Source organism: Ambystoma mexicanum, chromosome 9 (genome assembly GCF_040938575.1).
Source record: "Ambystoma mexicanum isolate Mex_15411 chromosome 9, UKY_AmexF1_1, whole genome shotgun sequence".
Lineage (NCBI taxonomy): Eukaryota > Metazoa > Chordata > Amphibia > Caudata > Ambystomatidae > Ambystoma > Ambystoma mexicanum.
This window is the reverse complement of record NC_090931.1, coordinates 179,492,409-179,514,264: the sequence shown is the minus strand read 5'-3', so window position 1 is coordinate 179,514,264 and position 21,856 is coordinate 179,492,409. Positions and strand designations below refer to the sequence as shown.

General features: G+C 47.9%; 1 protein-coding gene across 1 annotated transcript in view; it reads right to left on the bottom strand.

The window, feature by feature from the left end:
- Positions 1-21,856, bottom strand: part of DDX6 (DEAD-box helicase 6) — a 451,657-nt gene that overhangs the window by 54,331 nt on the left and 375,470 nt on the right. The window contains exon 12 of the mRNA XM_069614407.1: positions 7,042-7,143. Within this exon, the coding sequence (XP_069470508.1) occupies positions 7,042-7,143 (102 nt within the window). The remainder of the gene's footprint in view (positions 1-7,041; positions 7,144-21,856) is intronic.

Genomic DNA, 21,856 nt, shown 5'->3' with positions numbered 1-21,856 from the left:
TGCGAGTCCTAATGGGCAACGCTCCAACTTTAGAACCACAAGCAAACGCGATAATTAAAAAAAATGCTTCCACCTACACTCAAGAAGAATCCTACTTTTCCTCTCCTTCACCCACCAAACACTGACAATCGTCGCCCTCATGTCAAGCATCGACTACGCAAACAGCCTCTACCTCGAGATGCCGAAACACCACCTGAAGAAATTACAACGCATCCAAATTACAGCAGCTAGACTATCCAGAAGAAACCACATCAGTCCAGCACTAAAAATGCTACATTGGCTTCCAATCAAACATCGCATCACGTTCAAAACAATGTGCATAACACACAGGGCAAAATGACAGGGAGCAGAATTCCTACAAAAGAAAAATCGACAAGCCAACAAGACTCCTCAGATCAAGCAATGAAATCCACCTGGAACCAAAACCATACGCCAGGAAATACTAGGGGGCTCCTTCTCCCACCTAGCCGCAAAAACTTGGAACAACCTCTCAAAAGAAATAAGAAACACCAAAGACCACCTTAAATTTAGACAACTTCTAAAAACCTGGCTCTTCAACACCTGGGAACCAGACGGAAACAACAATCAAACAGGCAACACAAATGAATATTCCGAGTAGATGATGGCACAGACAACGCCTAGGACTGAAAAAAGGCAATGCTAGGCGGAACAGAACATGAGCGACAACCCCATGAGGCACAAGAGCAAACATGCCTCACACAAAGGCACTACCACCAACCATACCCACTCAAAGAGTGGAGGGTACGGGCATAGGTCGCAAATGAATCGATCCAAAAGGACTAGACAAAGTGGGAGCTAAGGGGTGGCCAAATACAATGATAGAAACAACGACTAGATAACTTAGCATAATGACAGATGAGACAGCCTCATCATGCTGAAGAACAAGTTCCTTTCTTACCTGGTAACGTTTTTCCGCTAGGTATTCCACATCTATGACAGATGATCACCACAGCTGTGCTGCTTCGGAAAGTTTTCGGTGTCTGCGTCCTGCATCAATGACGTCGATACGCTGTCCTCGAGGGCCTCCGTCGAGCCGACGTCACCGGATGTTATAATGAGGACGCACGACGCCTGTAGCCTCAGTTGTAGTTTTTTTCCCCAGAACGTGTGGCACCAATCTTCTGCCATTATGACTACAGAAAGCCTTGCGGAAACGGAAGCTGCAATCGCATAAATTCTGTAGAGGGGCAAGCTGTGAGGGTACGATGTGGAATACGTTGTCGGAACTTCCCATCGAAAGAACATTACCAGGTAAGAAAGTAACTTGTTCTTCGAAGGGATTGGTTCCTCTGACGTATTCCACATCTATGACAGACTCCCAAAGCAGTACTAAAGTAAGGAGGTGGGGAAAGAATTTAGAATTTTAGAATGCCCAATTCAATTGCAGAATAGAGGACCGCCTTGCCGAAGGCCAAATCATGCCCATGGATAGAATCCAGGGAGTAGTGTTTTACAAAAGTATGGACAGAGGCCCATGTGGCTGCTTCACAAATGGGAACACCCCTCTGCAGGGCAGTAGAGGCAGCCACACCCCTAGTATAATGGGCCCGTAAGCCTACCGGAGGGTCCTTCGCCGCCAAGCGGTAACATTCAGAAATTGTCAAGATAATCCATATTGACAAAGTCTGTTTAGTAACCGCTTGTCCCAAACGCCTTCCAGCGTATCCTACAAAGAGCTGATCGTCCACTCTGACCTGGGACTGCGTGACATGTAGAAACTTAAAGCTCTCCTAGGATCCAACCTATGAAGCCTCTCCTTCCTTACCAGGATGCAGAGCAGGATAGAACGCCAGAAGAATGACCTTGCTTAAATGAAATGCCGACAACCTTTGGAAGAAAAGAAGGACGAACCCTAAGGACAACCATGTCCTTATGGAACACTGAAGGGTCGCTTAAAGGAAAGTGCCTGCAACTCACTCTGCGAGCGGAAGTGACCGCAACTAAAAATAGTTTAAGGTCAACAGTCTCAAAGGACAAGAATGTAAAGGCTCAAACGGAGCTCCCATTAGGAATTTTAGAAGCAGGTTCAAAACCAAACCGGGCACCTGGAAAGGTGACGGTGGGAACACATTAGTGAGCCCTTTCAGAAACTGAGAAATCAAAGGAAGTTTAAAATAAGAACACTCCTCAGACGAGCGCTTAAATATGGACAGCGCCGTCGGGTAGCCTTTAATGGTACCCACTTGCGGGCCCTTATGGGCTAACTAAAGCAAAAAAGAACCACAGGAATAGCACATGAAAAAGGATCCACATTCTTAACCCTGCACCAGTCGCAGCACTTCCTCCAACGGTAACGGTACAGGGACTTTGTTGCAGGCCTTCTGGCCGAAAGCAACACCTCCATCACGTCTTCAGGGAGGTCCCAATCCTTATACCTCAACCTTTCAGAAGCCAAGCGTGAAGATTGAGGGATCTGACCTCTGGATGGAGAACCTGACACCCCCCCCCCTCCCGTGAGAGCAGATCGTCTCGGTAGGGAGACGACGTGGAGGGCAGATGGACAAGTCTAGAAGGTCCGGGTACCACGTCCTCCGGGCCCACGCCGGAGCAATGAGGATCATCCGGGAACCGAACCTCTGTAACCTCCGCAGCACTTGCGGGATGACTGGGACTGGAGGAAACGCGTACAGCAGTTGGAAGGACCACTTCACTACGACCCCAGCCACTAAGGCTCCTCTTGGAGGAAATTCCCGCAAGCAGAATCTTTCGCACTTCTGGTTGACACTGGTGCCTAAGAGATCCACTTGTGGGGTCCCCCAAGGGGCGAAGATCTCCAGGAGAATCTCATGAGCCAGCTCCAACTCGTGAGAGACTGCTGTGCCTGCTGAGAGCGTCCGCCGCTGCATTGGTCTCCGGCCAGATGAACTGCAGAGATCGAAATTTCCTGCTGAATGGCCCAGAACCAGCGCTGCATCGCCTCTCTGCACAGAGGGAGAGACCCTGCCCCCCCCCCCTTTTTGTTGAGGTAGTCCATGGCCACTGTATTGTCCGTCAGAATCAGGACCTTCTTCCCCTGCACAGGAACAGAAAAGCCTTCAGGGCTAGCCTGACGGCCCTCAGCTCCAAAAGATTGATATGGAGTCTGGACTCCGACAGACCAATGACCGTTGACTGTCAACTCGTTGGCATGAGCTCCCAATCCCATGAGGGATATGATCGTCACCTCTGCCCAGGGTAGCCAAAATGGGGCCCCCCCTTCATCAGATTGCCTTTGACAGCCCACCACAGAAGATCCTGGGCGACCGAGGGTGGCACCTGAACGGGATCCAACATCCTGCCGGAGGACTGTGAACACTGTATCTTGAGAGCCCACTGCAGAGATCTCATCCACAGCCTGGCCTCTGGCACCAGGAGAATGCAGGATGCCATGAGGCAGTGCAACATCAAGAACTCGAATGCCGGGAGACTCTTGGCATGTTGAAACTTGTTCACCATCTGCAGAATGTGATGAGCCCTCACCTGGGGAGGAAAACACAGCCCCAGGGATGAGTAGAGCACTGCTCCGATGTACTGGAGCTGCTCGGTAGGTGTCAAGTGGGACTTCAAGTTGAGGGAGAAGCCCAGCCTGTGAAGTGAGTGGCAGGTGACAGATCTAGGACTCCCTCTTGGGGAGCTGGTGCCTCAGGTAGGGAGGCAGGGGCGGAAGGGCTGGAGGTGGGCCAATCGGTAGAGGTGAAACAGCTGCTGGGACAACCGGTGCTACGGCTGGAACCGTCGACACAGGAGCAAGCGCTGGAGGGCAGATTTCCCTAAAAAGACCTCTGAAATACTTCATGCCGTCAGAGTGCATATGCCTCTGACATTTTTCAAAAAAGGCATCCTCCACTGAAGGCTTAGGCATTGGAGTGAGGAGAGGCCGCTCATGAAAGGGGTAATTCCAAGGCCGTAAGGGAGGGGGCTGCCAAGAAGGGCCTCCTCCAGTCAGAACATAGATCAAAGGGGCAGATGTAGCGGGCGGCGAGACCGTGTGCAGTAATGGCATCCGAGCCTTCCAGCCGTACACTGGACGAAAAGGATTTGCACCGGGAAGTAGATGTTCACCTGAAAACATGCTCCCAGCATCTGACGCCAATGGCGTAGGTGTAAGGGAGGAATCCAAAATGGCCACCGTAGTTCGTTCGGGAACGGGCACCATTTTGTCAGCGTCTGAGGAGAACAGTCACATGTGTGAGAGGCAGGGATCTCCAGACTGGTCAGGGGCCTTGACTTTAGTCTTGACACAAGGAACCCCGGCAGAGCCGGTACTGTGTGGCCTAGGGTGTTTGAGACATACTATTAGCCAAATTAGCCTCTAGAAGAGGAACCTCGGCAGAGCCGGTAACAAAGAAATTAGGGTCAGCGACCTCACTGTGCCCCCTCAAAAGAACCGGTATCGCAGGAAAGACGGGCACGTTAAGGAATCCACCTCACAGACAAGACCTTGACAGGTCTCAGTTCTGTCGGTCACCTTCGCCTCAGAAAGAGGAACCTCGGAACAGAGTCCGGTAACAGCTCCCTCAAGAGGGGCCTTGAACCTTGGTTCTGTACAGAAAACCTCTACAGAGGCCTCAGGACAAGCCCCAGTGTCTGTATGGGAAGCTCCAGCCAAGGAGACCTTGAAGCAAGCTCTGGTACCCCACCGCCTCAATAGAACTGGGCTGTCGATTAGCACCCACAGCAGGGGCCTGGGATTGCAATCCGGTGTTGGCAGGCCCCTTACGGAAGCCCTCTGAGAAACTGGTACCTTTTTTAGGCCTGGAAGGCACCTCAAGGGGAACCCCGGAAATAAAGCTTATGAAGCCCCTCCCGGACCGGGAAGACACCGGGAAGATGTCCCCTGGCCGGGGTGCCCTAAAAACTTAACTTATCAGGCGTCTCATCTCGTCGATTAAACTCTGAAAGTGCGGAGGAGGAACGCACAAACACCTCCTCCCACCGCTCCAGATGACATTGAAGTGCCCGGATCGAGAGGGAATCACAGTTTAAACACGAGTCCCCACCGATGATCCGGACCAAACACTAAACAAAGAGGATGGGGATCCACCCTAGCAAAGCGTCACTCGCAAGAAGAACAAGGAAATTCTAAATGAACCGGCATCGACAGACTACTACGTGACCGCCAAACCAGAGGAGGAGAGAAGGACACTGGAAGGAAAAAAATATCCCAAAGATGCAAGTGCGTCCAGTCCTGCCCACACAGAGAAAAGGACAGATGGGCGATGCGCTGGGCAGAGAGGGCGGGGTTATGGCCAGGTATGGTACCCCGCGTAGAGACTTTTGAACAACGTGATTTTTTTACAAAAGTTCTCAGGTCCCATCCCATAGGACAGAATGTCCCATAAGTATGAAAGAAAGGGGACAGGACATGGGAGTAGCTCTTTAATTTGTTCTCTTAATTAGCTGTTCCCGAGTAGCATATGCCGTTCTAGCTCATCTTAAAGGTCAATATCATTCGATATTTCATGGGGTCACTTTGCCCCCCCCCCCCCATCTTAAATATTGTAATTAACACAGATCGCTTCCAGGAAAAGGGGGGGGGCGTAGGTCCCTGCGACTCAATGGTCATTGAAAAGCCCAAACATATCAGATGGAATGAGAGGTATGTGCAGTATAAGAACAGTATCCAAGTTCCATCGACCACACAGGCCTCGATGCGTCTTTTCAGACGTGCAATTGTCAACCTTGTTCCATTGCAGTCTCCCATGATGGAATAAAATTGCGTAGTAGCATAATTATAGCACCTACTTTCAGTTTAAGTTTGTGAGGAGGCAATCTTCCTACAGCTCCCTCTTTAGAGACTGAATTTAGCAGGTAGTTAAGTGACACTGGGACTGCTGTGCCCTGTGTGAAGAGAAATAGGAGTAAAGAGAAATAAGAGTAAAGAAGTAACTTGAAATTATTCTGAATGTTTCCGATAGTGGAAGGTGAAGGTGACCGCGTAGCACCGGGCTCATTTTGTTTGGTGCAATGATAGCCATTGTTGAAGTAGGTGCACTTTGCCATTTGGACAGCAGAGGGCAACCAACACTGAAATATTGCATCAGTTGAGTACAGAAACATACCCAAGCATTTTATTTATAGAGATTCATCACAATCCCCCAACATACAAACAGTTCCCTCTGCCAGTTTTGCCAGACCTGTCGTACTTCCATCTGTGGATCCGCCAAGGGTCTTCAGTGTCACATCTCCCCTAACAGCTAGCTGCCCTACGAGGCGTCTGGCGGGGACCAGACAGGACTTTCTCCAATGGTGCTCTTGTTGACCTCTCCATAACGTGCAATATCCCTCTCCCCACAGGCCACCTCCGTAGTCTTCTGGCCACAGCAAGGACCGCGTGACAATGTGACTCTAGCAAACCATCCCCTCTGCTACCATCTGTTAAGACAGCTTTGAAAGTCACATTTGCACATGATCTGGAGCCAAATTATACCACACGCAATAATGGAAAGGGACAAAAAGGGCAAGGCAAAACCCAGCTAAATCATCAAAGTAAGTCAGAGACAGCATACAAACATTAAAATGTTGTCACTCTTGCTCATTTAAAGCCAGTTCTATATTCACTATTCATCATAACTAACACTGTCATCTTAGTTGCCAAAACCTACGAGGTATGGGTATTTGAAACAATTCCACAACTCAATCGTTTTTCAATTTGATGAGCAAGTCCCAATTGAAGGCCAAGAAAATTCGATCGGACTGAAGTTCTGCTCAGATGTCTGTGTACATATACACTTCACCCCGACCAAGAAGCCCTTAGCTAGACATCTGAAAACAACCAGTTTACTGAAGTCCTTGCAGCTCATATTTCAAAGTAAATAAATGTAATCACAAAATTAAAAACCATAAACATGACAAAATTGCGAAACCTAAACTGCTTTCGAGCATGTGAAAGTGCAAAAACATTAGTGTTAGTAACAGCCCTCTCTGCAGGACTGCATTGAATACTCCATGAGATCAGGTTGAAATCATTGATCAATAATAAAACATAATGCACAAGAGACAAGCCAAACCACCTAACCATAGCACACTGTTTTTGCTTACCGGATCTGCCAATACGATGCAAATAGGTCTCTGCAAGCTTTGGGAAGTCAAAGTTTATCACCACATTCACAGCTTGGATATCAATACCTCTGGTAAACAGATCTGTAATGGGAAAAACAAAACATGTGTCCATATTACCACAGTGCTTCAGTTCACAGAAATCCATGGTACTGTGGGGGAGCAAGAGCCCCAACACCAAGAACATAAAACCATCGAGAGGATTAGAAACTTGTATCAGTTTGTGTAAGAATATTGAATGAAAATGTGTGTCACAGCACACCAACTCACCCACAGTGTATCACTGCCAAGGCCTACAGTGAAACTTCAGGCCGAATGCAAGATCTAAGTTAGGATGAAAGTTCTAAACTCAAGGTATTTACAGGCCTTCAGAAGAGGGGGTTAAAAGTATCCAAGCGGTAAAAGATTCTAACAAAAAGAAGCCCCCACCCAAAAAAGAAAAAAAAAGTAGCAATGACGGAGGATTATTGGCTTCACTCAAGGGAGGTAGGGCAGCCAATTGTGAAGAAACTTCAAAATATCAACACTTTATTACAAAGTTACACGAAAATTCCTACAAGTTCAAATATGTATTCAGTGTAGGGCAACAGTTACTCCAGTGTTCATAAAAACAACCTTCAGTCAGACTCTTCCATCTATAGACAATTGTTAGGCAAGCTTGTATGCCGTACCCTTTGGGAGACTACAGCAACCTTGTCCTCTTGGCAATAGGTAACCCAAACTTTCATAAACGTCTGTACTACACAGGTTGGTAGTGTGGCTGAGCAGTCAGGCTCATCTCAAGGGGTGGGACGGGAGGAGGGGTCAATATAAGCAGTAGGGTTCTTCACAGGTTCAAAGTGACAAGTATTCAACTAAACTTACACTCAAGGTTCCTTGATTAAACAATGATTACATTTAACAGTCAGTTATATAAGCCTTCTTCAGAAGGGAGCAATATAGATGTTAAACAAAAAACATTTCAAAATACACTTAGTTTCTCTAAATCAGCAACTACCCATTTGGGATGGCACACAGATTCTTCCTACACCCTGAGGTGACTTAAATAACTAGGACACTGGACATTAATATATCACTGGTACATTTAGAGAAATACTGAGTTTGGTGTCAAAGGGGTTTGGGAATAAAACAAAGGTTAAGCAAATATTCTGAAGCAGGTAAGTACTTTTTAACTCCCACTGCAAAGTAAATTAACCCTTTGCTGGAGGAAAGGTAAAGCACAAAGTCAGGGGTAAGAAGAGTCTTTCAGGGAACCAGGCCAGCCAATGTTAATTGAACAAAAATGTCTAGGTGAGCTGAAGCACTTCTTGCAGGCAAGTACAAGTCTTGCACAAGGTTTTAGAAGTCTGTAGAAAAAATATAATCACTGTAGGGCCACAAGCTGGGAGGCTTGTGAGGGCCAAAGCTGCAAGAAACTCTGCAAAAGCAACCAAGACAAGTCTTAACTGAGAACTAGCAAGGCTACACAACAAGAGGCAAGTCCCCTTAGTTTTACAGTACCTTTGGTTTGAAGAAATTGGTTCCATTCTGGCTTCTGTTCCTGTATAAATCTGCAGATCCTGTCCCTCTGCCTCAGTTGTGGGGACAAGAGGGAGGACGTCTGGGGACTCGTGTACTACGAATTGAAGGTCGGCGGCAGCAATGGGCAAACTTCAGATCAGCGGCACTTTGCAGTTTCAGCACCTCACCGACTCGAAAATAGCACCACTGTGGTTCTCAGATACCACTATGGACTTCTCGCATCTGGGGTCCAGCACTCTGTTGAGGTGGCTCAGGCTTGGTCAGTCCTGCTTCCTGGGAGTCCAGAGAATCTTCCTGGAGCTCTGGTCCGACTTAGACAAGACACTCACTCGATTCTGGTATTCCTCTCCCTGGCACTTGGGTTGCTGCAGCAGCGATGCAACTACAGCCAGCTCAGAGGATTTCGAAACAAGCTCGTCTTGGGGGTCGAGTGGTCCCACCAACTGAAGGGGAGAAGAAGTCCTTTGCAGGTCTTCTCTAGTCGAGGCGTATTTGGAGCTTCTGCACAGCAGCAGGGCTTCACCGGGCAAAGCACTGGTCCAGGAGTTGCAGCAGGCGTCCTCTTAAAGTTCTTCTTCGGTTTCTTCGTCCAGTGGTCGACTCTGCTTTTCAGGCAAAAAGCCTTGCCTTTTCTACAGGTTTCTCCCATTCATTTGCAGCCTAGCTGTCAATCACACAGCAGGGTGGCTGTCCTCCAAAGAAAGCCCTCCAGCCCATCAACCTTGGGTGCATTCCTGTACCCAAGGAGAATAAGCACAGAGTTTTGGGCACCTCCCTCGCTTCCTACCCTGCTAGACACACTGGAGCCAGAGGCAGGCTTCACTTGTGAATCCCTGTCAAAGAAAGCGAACAAGGGACTAAACATGGTCTGGCTGACAGTAAATCTCAAGAAGGACCTTTCCAACAAGAAATGGTGGAAAAAAAAAATAACTGGAGCCATTCTAACAAAATGGGCATCCATGGGTGTCTTATTGCAGCTGCACTTGCAACCCACGGTAAAAACACAGCAGGAAAAAGTAAACCACTGCCACCAGCCATTAATTGTGGAAAGGGCAACATAAAAATGTTACATGAGAAACTAGACAAAAGGGATACCAAGTAGCTCCCCCAGCACCCTATTGTAAGAGTGTGTGCTGGGTCTAGAAAGTTACAAAATGTAAGTAAAGTCAAGTTCACCGCTCTTGGAAACAGTAGTTCACCAAGAGAAGGTATTTAAACCTTTGGGAAATCTAAGACTTCCATGTGCCACTGCACTGAGGGTGCTGTGTGTCAATGTAAAGTTGGATGCCTATGGAGTTTGTCAGACTCCAAAATCAAAAGAAACTTCCCAAATCACAAAAATGAGCGAGTGGGGAAAAGTTATCACTCTCTCCGGGTTAGAAATTAAAAGTCCTAAAGTCCAGCAAAAGAGCTGGGTGTCTCTAAGGTCAAAGGGAATTGGTACATTTCTGAGGATTCTCCCTAACAATACAGACCAACCCCTGGCCGCAAACTATTCTTAAGATAAGTGATGTTATTGTTGTTATTGTTATTTTGCATTTATATAGCGCCTTATATACCATTGGTATGGGCTGAAGGCGCTGGTAGGTTGAACGCCCTTGGGAACCGAAGTTCAGATCGGTAGAGAGAATAGAGGGAGTCAAAAGGTGCGTGTGAGCACCGGGTATGTGTGCAGCAAATCGTGCAATAGCTGCTTCTTAGCGGTAGGTGTGGTGGTTGAGAGATCAGGAGTATGTGTTCGTTCTGGAAGGATTTATCCAGACCGGGTGTGGCTGTGTTAGGTCTGAGGAGAACGCCTGGCTGGGGTTGTGAAACAAGCAGGGTTTAGTTAGAATGATGTGGAGTGAGCGGCAGATGTTGGTATGAGAACAGTTATACCGAATGGTGTCATAGTATCTGTGTTCTAGTTGAGTGGTGATGTAAAGGAGAGAGTAAGCGTGGTGGTGCGATATGATGGGTTGTATGCTCTTTCAAACGGAGAAAAGGGATCCCTAGACATAAGCACCAGGCATGAGCAGGTCTCAAAAGCCAATGTCATGATTCCACACGTCTATTAGATAGTAGAACAGAACACCAAGGTAAATCTGAGTATAATGTATAGAGTGAAGGATCTCAACAATGTGAACCTTACCCAGAAAGCCGCCAACTGTCAGAATACAGTTAGGCTTACACTATAGTACACCTACATGGGTTCAATAAAACCAGAAATCAATGGAAATAAAATAGCCAGAGAGATACAGTAATGCAATATATTTTAATTGAGGGGCAACAGTGCGCTGGTGTATTACATTAAACTCCCCAAGGTTAGGCAAAGTTTGTATGCAGTACCCTTCGGGTGCATTACATCAACTCTTGACTACAGGTATAGGATACCCAACCTTTGGTATAAGCTTGTACTACATAGTTTTGATAGCGTGTGGAGCAGCCAGGCTCATCTTAAGAAGGGTCAATGTGAGCTGTAGGGGAGTTACAGATTCACAGTGACAAGTATTCAAATAAACTTTTACACACAAGGTTTCTTAAATAAACCATTAATGTATTTATCAGTCAGTTAGAGTAAGCCTTCAGAAGGGAGCAATTTAAAAAGTAACAAACCCACCTCAATACTATTCACTCTTAGTTTCTAAATCAGTAAAGACCCTTTTGGGATGGCCCACAGACACAACCTACCGCCTCAGGTGACTTCAATCGCTAGGTTGCTGGGGAAATATCTTACTGTTTGCATTTACAATACTGCTAGAAGTTGGTAAAAGGAAAAGCTGATCAGAAGAACAAGAGACCACAAATATACTTAAGCAGGCAAATACTTTTGGATCCCCTAACCAGAGTCATTCAGTATAATAGGCTAGGCCAAAGTCAATGGGCAAAAGTCTTATACAAGATGAAGCATTTATGGTAGGCAAGTAGAAAAGTCCTTGCACAATGTTTAAGACGTCTTTGAAGAAAAGAATCAAATGTAGGGCCAAAAGCAGATTAGGCTTGTGAGTAGTAGAAGATGCAAGCAACTCTACAGTAAGAGGTATGTTCTCTCAAACTTTACAGTACCTTTGTATTGAAGAAAAAGTGCAGCAGATGACTTGTTCCTGTGCAGCTCTGCAGATCTGTTCCTGGGCCTCAGTTGTGGGGACAAGAGAGAGGACTACTGGGGAATCCTGCACTGCAATGGGACAGTCACCGCTCGCAAGCGGCAATCTTTCCAACAAGTGGCACTTGGGTTTCAGCTCCTCGGGACTACCACGAATCGCAACACAGATTCCTGGCGGTCGAGATGGACTTTTCTTGCTTCTGGGGTCCCACACTGTTGAGGGGGCTCAGGCTTGGTCAGTCCCGCTTCCTGGGAGTCCAGAGGATCTTCCTGGAGCTCTTGCCCAACTTAAAAGCAACACACAATGTGGTGTTCCTCTCCCTGGCTATATGGTTTCTAGCAGCAACTCTGGAAATTCAGCCAGCTCCGAGAAGGATGTCCAGGTGGCTGGCTTTGGAGTGGATTGGTACCACCAACTCAAAGGGAGAAGTCGTCCTTGCAGGGGCTTCTCAGTCGATACGAATTCAGAGCTACAGCACAGCAGCAGGGCTTCACTGGGCAAACCAACGATCCAGGAGTTGCAGCAGGCGTCCTCTTCAGGTTCTTCTGTTCCTTCGTCCAGTGGTCGACTGCCTTCCAAGCCAAAAGCCTCGCCTTTTATTCAGTTCTCTCCCATTCATTCCAGCATAGCTGGCCGTCCTTGCCGGACAGTCAGCCAGCCAATCATTACAGAGTGCATTTGGGTCTCCTAGGAGACTAAGCACAGGGAGTTTCGGGCACCTACCTCACTTCCTGCCCACCCAGGACACCCTGAAGCCAGAGGCGGGCATCACTCGTGAATCCCACCAAAGGCAAAACTAACAAATGGGACTAAACCTGGTTTGGTGCACAGAGTAAGTCTCAAGAAGGACCTTTCTGACAAGAAATGGCAAAAAAGAAGACTGGGGCCATTTTGACAAAATGAGCACCCATGGATGCCTGACTGCAGCTGCGAACACAGCCCGCAGTAAAAACACACAATGGTAGTAAAACGCAAACCACTGCCACAAGCCATTAATTGTACAAAGGGTAACAAATGTTACATGAGAAATTAGACAAGGGGGATACCAAGTAACCCCTTCAGCACCCTATAGTAAGAGTGCGTGCTGGGTCTAGAAAGTTACAAAATATAAGTTAAATTCAATTTCACTTCACTGCTCTTGGAAACAGTAGTTCCACCAAGAGAAGGTATTTTAAAACCTTAGGGAAATTTAAGAGACTTCTGGTGCCATTACACGGAAGGTGATGTGTGTGACAATGCCAATATGCCGCCTTTGGAGTTTCAGGCCCCAAACTCAAAAGAAACGGCCCAAATCACAGAAAAAGAAATACACGAGAGAGTGGGAAAAAGGTCTCTCTCTAGGCTAGAAATTAAAAGGCCTGAAGTACAGCAAAAGACCTGGGGGTCTCTTAAGGTAGAGAGGAATTAGCACAATTCTGAGAATTCTCCCAAACAAAGGGGATACATTGCATCTCCCCAGCACTCCACTTAAGGTGGGGTGTGCTGGTTTCCCCAAAAAATGTAAAACGGGATCCAAAGATCCAATCTACCCTTGGGAACTGTGGTTCTTTCAAGGTTAGCCAGAGAAAGTTTATGTGGGGTACCGCACACGGCCGTAACCCTGCCCTCCTTAACTCCATGCATCGCCCTCGAGTCCTTTTCTATCGCCAGGTCTGAGACCATTTAAGCAATAATAGAGGATACTTATTAGAGGGGACGGTGGGTTGGTGTATGGAGGAAAGGGGACTATGGACTAGGAGTAAGGTAGTCACTATAGTGAGTAACTATAATACTCCTACGTCCCGTCCCCTTTCCTCCATACTTGTGGGAGATTACCAAGCACTCCTTACATAATAATGGGTGGATGGAAGGGGTTTTTAAGAACAGCTTGCCCGAACTTAGCATCAGCCCTGGAGCTCAGTAATGTTTCACAAAAGCTGATGAGGAAGCCCAGGTGGCTGTTTTGGCAAAGGGTTTCCAAGGGAACATATTTGGAAGACAATGGTGGCTGCCTTGCCCCGCACAAGATGGGCATGAATTCCCTTCGGAGACTGAAGGCTCTTCACGACATAAGCTTCAGGAGATCCAGGAAGCAATCCTTTGGGAAATGGGAAAGCGGCTTTCAAAGCAACTATCGGGTCTCTGAAGGTCACCAAGAGTTAAGAGCGCTGAAGATTAGATATTCTGTCCAAATAAAACTTAAGAACTCGCCTTACATCAGATTATGCGGAAAACTCTCGGCATCTGAAGCCGGTTCTGGAAAGAAGACTGGCAAGGAAATAGACTGGTTCCGATGAAAATCGGATGCCACCTTTGAAGGAAAGAAGGATTGGTCCGGAGGACAACCTTACCCTTGTGAAAGGTGAGAAATGGATTCTGACAAGGCCGGAAGCTCGCTTACACGCCTTGCCGAAGTTACCGCAATCAGAAAATCCATTTTCCATTAAATGAATTTCAAGTCTGCCGTAGCCATGGGCTCCAAGGGTTTAAGGCATAAAGCAGTAAGGACCACATTAAGATTCCACCTGGGATGTGGGTTGCGTACAGGTGGCTATAGATGCAATAGACTTGCAAAGTGCCTTTTAATGACAGGATTTGTCAAAAAGAAAAAGAGCAGGAGTCAGTAGACAGGTAAGCGACAATAGCCGACAAATTAAGCCCTACAAGACATGTATGCCCGAAGCTGCCGATGAGAAATGAAGGCCAGAACCATATTGATGACTGCTTCTCTGGGGTCCAGCTTTTTCGCTTAACACCAGTGACAGAAACTGAGCCATTTGCTCCTGTACTGAGACCTCGAAGGCTTTCTTGCCACCTGGATGAAACGCATATTATCCACGGACACATTGAAGCATTCTAAAGATTTGAACTCTGGCACCAGGCTGCCAAGCTGAATGATTGTGGGGAGGGGTGCCACATCTGCTGATCACTCTGGTGAAGCAGGTCAGGAATCAGCGGAGGCCTGATCGGTGAGCAGACCGACAGATGCTGAAGCTCAGAAAACCAGAATTTGGCTGCCCACCACGGGGCTATGAACAAGAGTGCAATTCTACGTTTTCCTGAGCTTGCTTAACGCCCAGTGAATCAGAGGAAGAGGTGGGAAGGCGTAGGCCCTCATGTTGTGCCACGGAATCTCGAGAGCATCCCCCAGGGAAGAATCTGAGTCCGTTCCTGGAAGCATAAAGGGGAAGTTTCCTGTTTGATGACGCCGCAAAGAGGTCCACTTCTGGAGTGTCCCAAAGGCAAGAAAGATCAGAGACCATCTACATGTTCAGTTCCCACTCGTAGCTGACCACCACTCGCTGGCTGAGAGTCTGCAGTCACATTCAGATGGCCCGAATGTGTACCACCAACAGCCAAACACACTGCTGAATGGCCCATTCCCAAATCTTGTAGACCTAGCCTTTCAGAGGATGTGACCTGGCAACCCCTCCTGGTTGATGTAAAACAAGGATACCGCATTGTCCGTGCGGATGCGGATCACCTTGTTCACAATCCCAGGCTTGAAAGCTTTGAGCACCAGGAAAATCGCCAGAAGTTCCAGATAATGTATGTGTAATTGTCTGTCCTGCTGTGACCACAGGTCGAAAACCTGATGATCCATCGTCGCGCCCCACCGGTTAAAGGAGGAGTCCGTGGTAATGGTCACCTGAGGGCAGGGCTCCTGAAAAGGCGCACCCACTGACAGATTGCTGGAAGAAGACCACCAAAGGAGATCTGACATGTAGGGTGGAACGGAAATCTTTTTGGTGTCCTGGTCCACCGCCTGGAGCGCCAAAGAGCCAACTGCGTAAGTCGCATCTTGGAGACGTGTCAGGGGAAGAGCAAGCAAGCACGAGGCCATGAGGCCCAGAAGCCTCTGGAACCACCAAGCGGACATGCTCTCGGACTGAATAAATACTGGTTAACAGATCCGCCATCCTGTTCACCATCAAGTACACGCTGCAGTCGATCATGTTCCAATGGAAACCCAGGATAATCAGGTCCTGAGCGATCGTCATGGAGGATTTCTGCCAGTTCACCAACAGCCCAAGACTGAACATGAGCTGAAGGAGAGACTAAGGTTGCTCGAGGCTTTCACCGGACAGGGGCTGCGCAGAAGCCAGTCGTTCAAATACGGATACACCTGAATACCGTGTAGCCTTACAAAAGCCACAATGACTGACATATTTGTGAAGACATGCAGAGCTGAGACCGAAAGGGAGCACTCGAAACTGATGGTTCTCCCTGCGAGAGGAGCACTGCAGATATTTACGATGCGGGCTCCAAATCAGGATATGCATATAAAGCATCCTCAAGGTCCACAACACAGCTATTCGCCCCTCTGAAGAGGACTTTATTTGGCAGAGCGTAATCATCTTTAATTTCTCTTGGGGGAAGAGAAAGTTTGAACTGGGAAAGGTCTATAATGGTGCGCAGGCCTGCCCGGTTGGGTTTTGGCACCGTAAAAAGACGAGAGTAGAAGCCATCCCCTCGTTCCACTAGGGTTACAGGTTCGACAGCCCTGAGATCTAGAAGTTTCTGGACCTCGCTCTGAGGGAGGGTGTGCCCGAATGCTGAAAGGGAAGATTGAAGGGTGGGGTGGGGGGGCAAGCAGAAGCCTGCACAATGGACAAAACCCACTGGTCAGTGGTTGTTTGCCTCGCCTCCAGATGAGACGAGATTCGTCCTCCCACCGGAGTCTCATGCGAGCGCCAATAAATATAATTTTGCAGACTTTCGGCAGATAGACTGTCCCTGATGTGGAGACAGACTACCGAGAGAAAAAACGGCCACATTGCTGCCTCTGGCGGGAGTTACCCGGCAGAGGATCAGTCCTGCGCGACCTGCGATCCTGGAACCCTCTAAAGCCAGAAGAGGAACGAGAGAGACCCATCTCCAACCTTTGATTGGGGCCTTCACGAGCAGCGACGAAGACTTGGTGAGCTCATCATCCGCTGGAGAATTAAATAACTCTTTGCCATCAAAAGGCAGGTACATAACTTTATCTTGGACCTCCTTCGAAAACTTAGCTGCATAAAGCCAAGCCTGACGAGAGGTGTCGACCCCCATCATGAGGCCTCGAACCGAGGTGTCACCATGGTGCGCAGCAGCCTCTGGCATATCCTCCGCCAACACCCTGGCATCTGAAAAGCTGCCTTTAAAGTCTTCTAGCTTGTCAACAGGAATGAACTCCTGGAAGTCAGTCAAATCACTCAACAGTTTCATATTCCCCCGCCGCCAGGATGAGCTCTGCGTTGGACTGATGCAATTGCAGCGGCGAATTGGCAAAAAATCTTCTTGCCCAAGGAATCTAGCAATTTGTCCTCCTTGGACAGAACTGGAGCCGCAGAAGTCGCAGAGGCCGGCTTGGATTGCAGAGTGGTGGCCGCTACCACCATCTAGGACGAAAGTGGACATAGCACCAAGGCTACTTCCTTGGAGGTGTGAAGCCTGTAACTGGCGTCAATCCTTTTATTAATGTGCAGCCCGGTGTGGGGCTTTTGCCAGACCTTGCGGGCCTCGGCAAGGACGTCCCTCTGAAGGAACAGGCTGGTACGCTCCTGTGGAGACAAGGTTAGTGCCCCCGAAAGCACCCCTTCCTGTGGAGTGGGTGCCTCAGGCAGTGGGATGTCAAGGAGTGACATGTCAAGTACCAAGTCGTGAAATGCTCGGACAGAGCGGGGCTGGTCCTCACTATCCTGATCTGCCAAAGGGTTGTCTAGAGCATCCGGGTCCCCCAGCTGAGACTCAACCGGCATCAAATTGACATCACGCTCTGCCGGAGTCTTGTCCACCAGTGACAAGGGAGACAGAGGCGGAAGAGCCAGGGGAGGGCCGGGAGGCAGAGGAGGTGCTGCCGCCAGGGCGACAGGCACCAGGACAGGAACTGACGGGCAGGCAACGGAGTCTGCAGGGAGATTTCTCTAAAAAGGCCCTTAAAGTACTCCCTCATGGGATAAGAGCTCATTAGACTGAAATTTCACAAAAAAGGCATCCTCTACAGAGACCTTAGGCACTGGAGTGGGCAGATGCCTCTCATGAGTAGAATAACCCCACAAACGCAGTAAGGAGGACTGCCAAGAGGGCCCAACACCAATCAGATCTACACAGACTAATGGGGTAGATGTAGGAGGAAGCGAAACCGACTGTGGTAGTGGCATCCGAGCACACCAGTCATAGGAAGGGCGGAACGGATTCACACTGTTGCATAGAAATGGTTGTCCACCGTAAAGAAGGGTCCCAGCGCCCTCCATCAATAGCGTGGGTGAGAGCAAAGAATCCAAAATGGCTGCAGTCCTCCATGCGGGAAGGGCCGCCATTTTGTGAACATCTGAGGAGAACTACGTCACATGTGTAGATGAGGCAGTTGACTCCAGAGATTGGTCATGGGACTCGACTGAAATGTTAGTCTTGACACAAGGACCTAACGCAGAGCCGGTACTATGGGGCTTTGGATGTTTACTGGACATCTTGTCCCTTGAATTAGCCTCCAAAAAGGAGGAACCTCGGCAACGCCGGTAACAGGAGTTCTGGTCGACGACCTCTCCCTGTGCCAACTCAACAGAACCGGTACCTCTGCGAGCCAGGGAAAGTTGAGGAATCCACCTCACATACAAGACCTTTACAGGCCTCAGTTCTTTTGGTACACAGCTTTGCCTCGTTAAGAGGAACCTCGGAACAGAATTCGGTCTTGATAGCTCCCTCGAGAGGGGCCTTGAATCGTGGTTCGGTACAGAAAGCCTCAGAGGCCTCAGGGCACGGGTCTGTGTGGGACGCTCCAGACAAGGAGACCTCAGAGCGAACTCCAGTACCCAACACCTCAACACGACTATGCTGGCTATTGGCACCTGATCGGTGAACCTCGGATTGTGATCCGGTATAGGCAGGCCCCTTGTGGAAACCCTCAGAGAAAACCCTGGTATGCCTATTAGGCCTATGAGGCACCTCAGGGAAAACCCCGGTAGCAGAGCTATTGAAGCCCCTCCCGGACCTGGAGGACCCCGGGAAGGAGCCCCCCCCACCCCCATGAAAAGTAAAGAACTTACCAGGGGTCTCTTTCAGTCAATGAAGAGTTGGAAATGCGATGGAACTTTCTGGAAGATTTCCACCCCACCTGCGAAGATGACGAAGTGCCGGACCCAAAGGGAGTCACAGAAGAAATGAGTCCCAACGGTGATCCGGACCCACACTCCAAGCAGAGAGAATGGGGATTCGCCCTAGGGAAGCGACGTTCGCAAGAAGAACAAGTGGCAAATACAAGACGCTGTGGTATAGACGGAGGACTACGCAACCGCAGAACCAGAGCAGGAGAGAAGGACAACAGGAAACAAAAAAGATGTTCCCGGTGATGCAAGTGCATCCAGCCCCAACCGCGTGGAGAAAAGGACTGAAGGGCGATGCAGAACTACAGCCGTGTGCGGTACCCCACATAAAATGAGAAGGACACATTTTCAATTCGATGTTTTACAAAAGTGCTCCGGTCCCGCCCCACAGGACGGAATGTCCCACAAGTATGGAGGCAAGAGGACGGGATTTAGGAGTAAGACCTATACCAAAGGTTGGGTTCCCTCTTGCCCAGAGGGCAAGGCTGGTGTAGTCTCCCACAGGGTTACTACATATACTCTTGCCTAACAGAGCTTCTCTTGTCGATCAGAAAAAGGAAATTTAGCACAGCAGCTAGGCTTCACCGGGCAATTCAAATGTCCAGGAGGATGCAGCAAGCTTTGTTCAGTTTCTTTGTTGGGTGTCCTTCCCAGTGGTCGATTGCCTCTAGTCCCCAAAATCTCGCCTTTTAAGCAGGTTTCTCCCACTCATGCACAGCCTAGGCGGTCAATCACACAGCACGGTAGCCAGCGGTTACATGTTTTTACAACGAAAATTATATAAACTAATGCATGTTTCACCAAAATATTTTCACAGAAAAATGATTTACCAAATTAACATTCATGAATACAAAAGTGCTTATATACCGAAACCCTTTCACTGAAAAGATCACGGATTCAATGCTACTTTGAGAGGTCTGAGAAAAGGACCCTACCTGAATGAAATCCTTTGAACATGTAAATGCAGTTGGAAACGAACATTCGATGTAATTGAAGGACTAACTGGATTACTGGGAGTGTTGAAGCAGAGAGAATTATGAAAGGAAAACATTCTAAAGAAACAGGTTAGGGTGAACGATTAATAATGTGACAAACCCATTATTTTCCATCAGTACAATACTGGTATTGGGAAAATACTATGTTTGGAAACTTAGTAAATTATGTTTCTCCTTGTTTTTAGAGTACATCACAATGAGTGATTCTGAGGAGTTTGTACTTTCACAGAGGGGGAAAAACTGGTTGTAAAGGTTTACAACAGAAAAAGGCAACAGAACGAGAAAATATATTGGAAGTGTTCAAAATACCACAACAACAAGTGCAAGGGAAGGGCAGTTACACAGAGAGCATCCAATACATGAGGCAGAACACAATCACCTTTGAAATAGCACCATAATATTAAAGTTTTAAAAAAAGGTTATCAAAATGAAAGCTCTTGTGGAGATAAATGTGGATGAACCTAGTGGATTGATAGTTGGGCGAGTATGCTCAGAACTAACATTTCACGTGGTTAGCCAGATGCCACAAATGAGTGTTACGACATATATGTAACCACAGAAAACAAAAACCGGTTTTCCTAAAGCACCAGAAAGCTTTCACGATATAACAATACCACCAGAAATGCAGATAACAAACATTAAGCCTTTTTACTTACAAATAAGGAAAGTTACGAACAACGAATACCAATATTTGGAACTAAAAATGTGGAATATTTATGTGGAGTATGCCCAACACCGTTTGCACAATTTTACACAATTCATAGAATAATACAAGATACACTGCTACCTTTGATTTTTACCCTTATGCCATTCAAAACAGAGGAATACAAGCATATTTGTTTCATTCGTGAAAAACACCAAATGCACCTGAAATTATTGTTCTAGATTATGAGCGTCAGCAAGCAATAGACAAACATTATTTTGAACCACTTTTAGATTATTATGATAGCTCATGGATTGGACAATTGACTAAAAACAGATGACGTACAAGACCATGGTTTGATTAAAAAAAAAATTGAATTGTTACAATGCTGTACTAAATGGAATTTCGAAAACAAATTGGAAGGTTGGCATTAGGGAGAATTCTCAGAAGGAACAAGTTACTTACCTGTAACTGTTGTTCTCCAGCATGGGTCTGGCATGGATTCACATGCTCATGAATATTCCCAGTCAGGCCGGGAATCCTCGGTATAGAAAAGAAAAAAAAAAAATCAGTATCAGTTTTGTTTCTGATCTGTCTTTCCTAGTAGTAACCAATCACTGGTCTCTGGGTCATACTGCCCTCTCCCCAAGCCCCGCCTCTGGCAGCCATCCTCAGATTTGGTAGCGCATAAAGTGGCAGTATGACCAAGTGAAGAGCCGCAGAGGGGTAGGCGGGAGGGTTCACATGTGAATCCATGCAGACCCATGCTGGAGAACAACAGTTACAGGTAAGTAACATGTTCCTCCTCCAGCATGGGGTCTGGCATGGATTCACATGCTCATAAGAGACTACATAGCAGTACACACATGCACAACCACGGGAGGTGGCAACAGGCTCAACATTAAGCAATACAACAACTCAACATTAAGCATCTCTTACCTCCTCACTAGGCTCACCTTAAGCGAACAGGTTGCGCAGCACTGCTTGGCCGACCCTGGAGTCCCGATCGACGCAGTGGAATCTTGTGAAAGTGTGGGTCGACCTCCACGTCGCAGCCCTGCAGATATCCAGCAGGGGCACACCAGACAAGAACGCCGTAGTAGCAGTGATCGCACTGGTCGAATGGGCTCTCGGACGGCCGGGCAGCGGTCGGTTTGCCAACCGGTGACAGTGCATGATGCAGCCGAAGAGCCATCTGGAAATGGAAGTCTTCGAGAGAGCCTTCCCTTGATTCACAGTCCCAAAGTTCACAAACAGCAGTGATGTCTTCCGAAAACTCTTCGTGCGGTCCATGTAGAACTTCAGCGCTTTAGCTACGTCCAGCGAGTGCAGAGTCCACTCGGCTGGCGTCAAAGGCGTCGGGAAGAAAACTGGCAACACCAAGGGCTCGTTGAGGTGGCAGTCCGACGGCACCTTGGCCATGAAGGAGGGGTGCGTCCTCAGCACCACCCTCGTGTCGTGAAACGTCAAGTATGGAGGCTTGCAAGA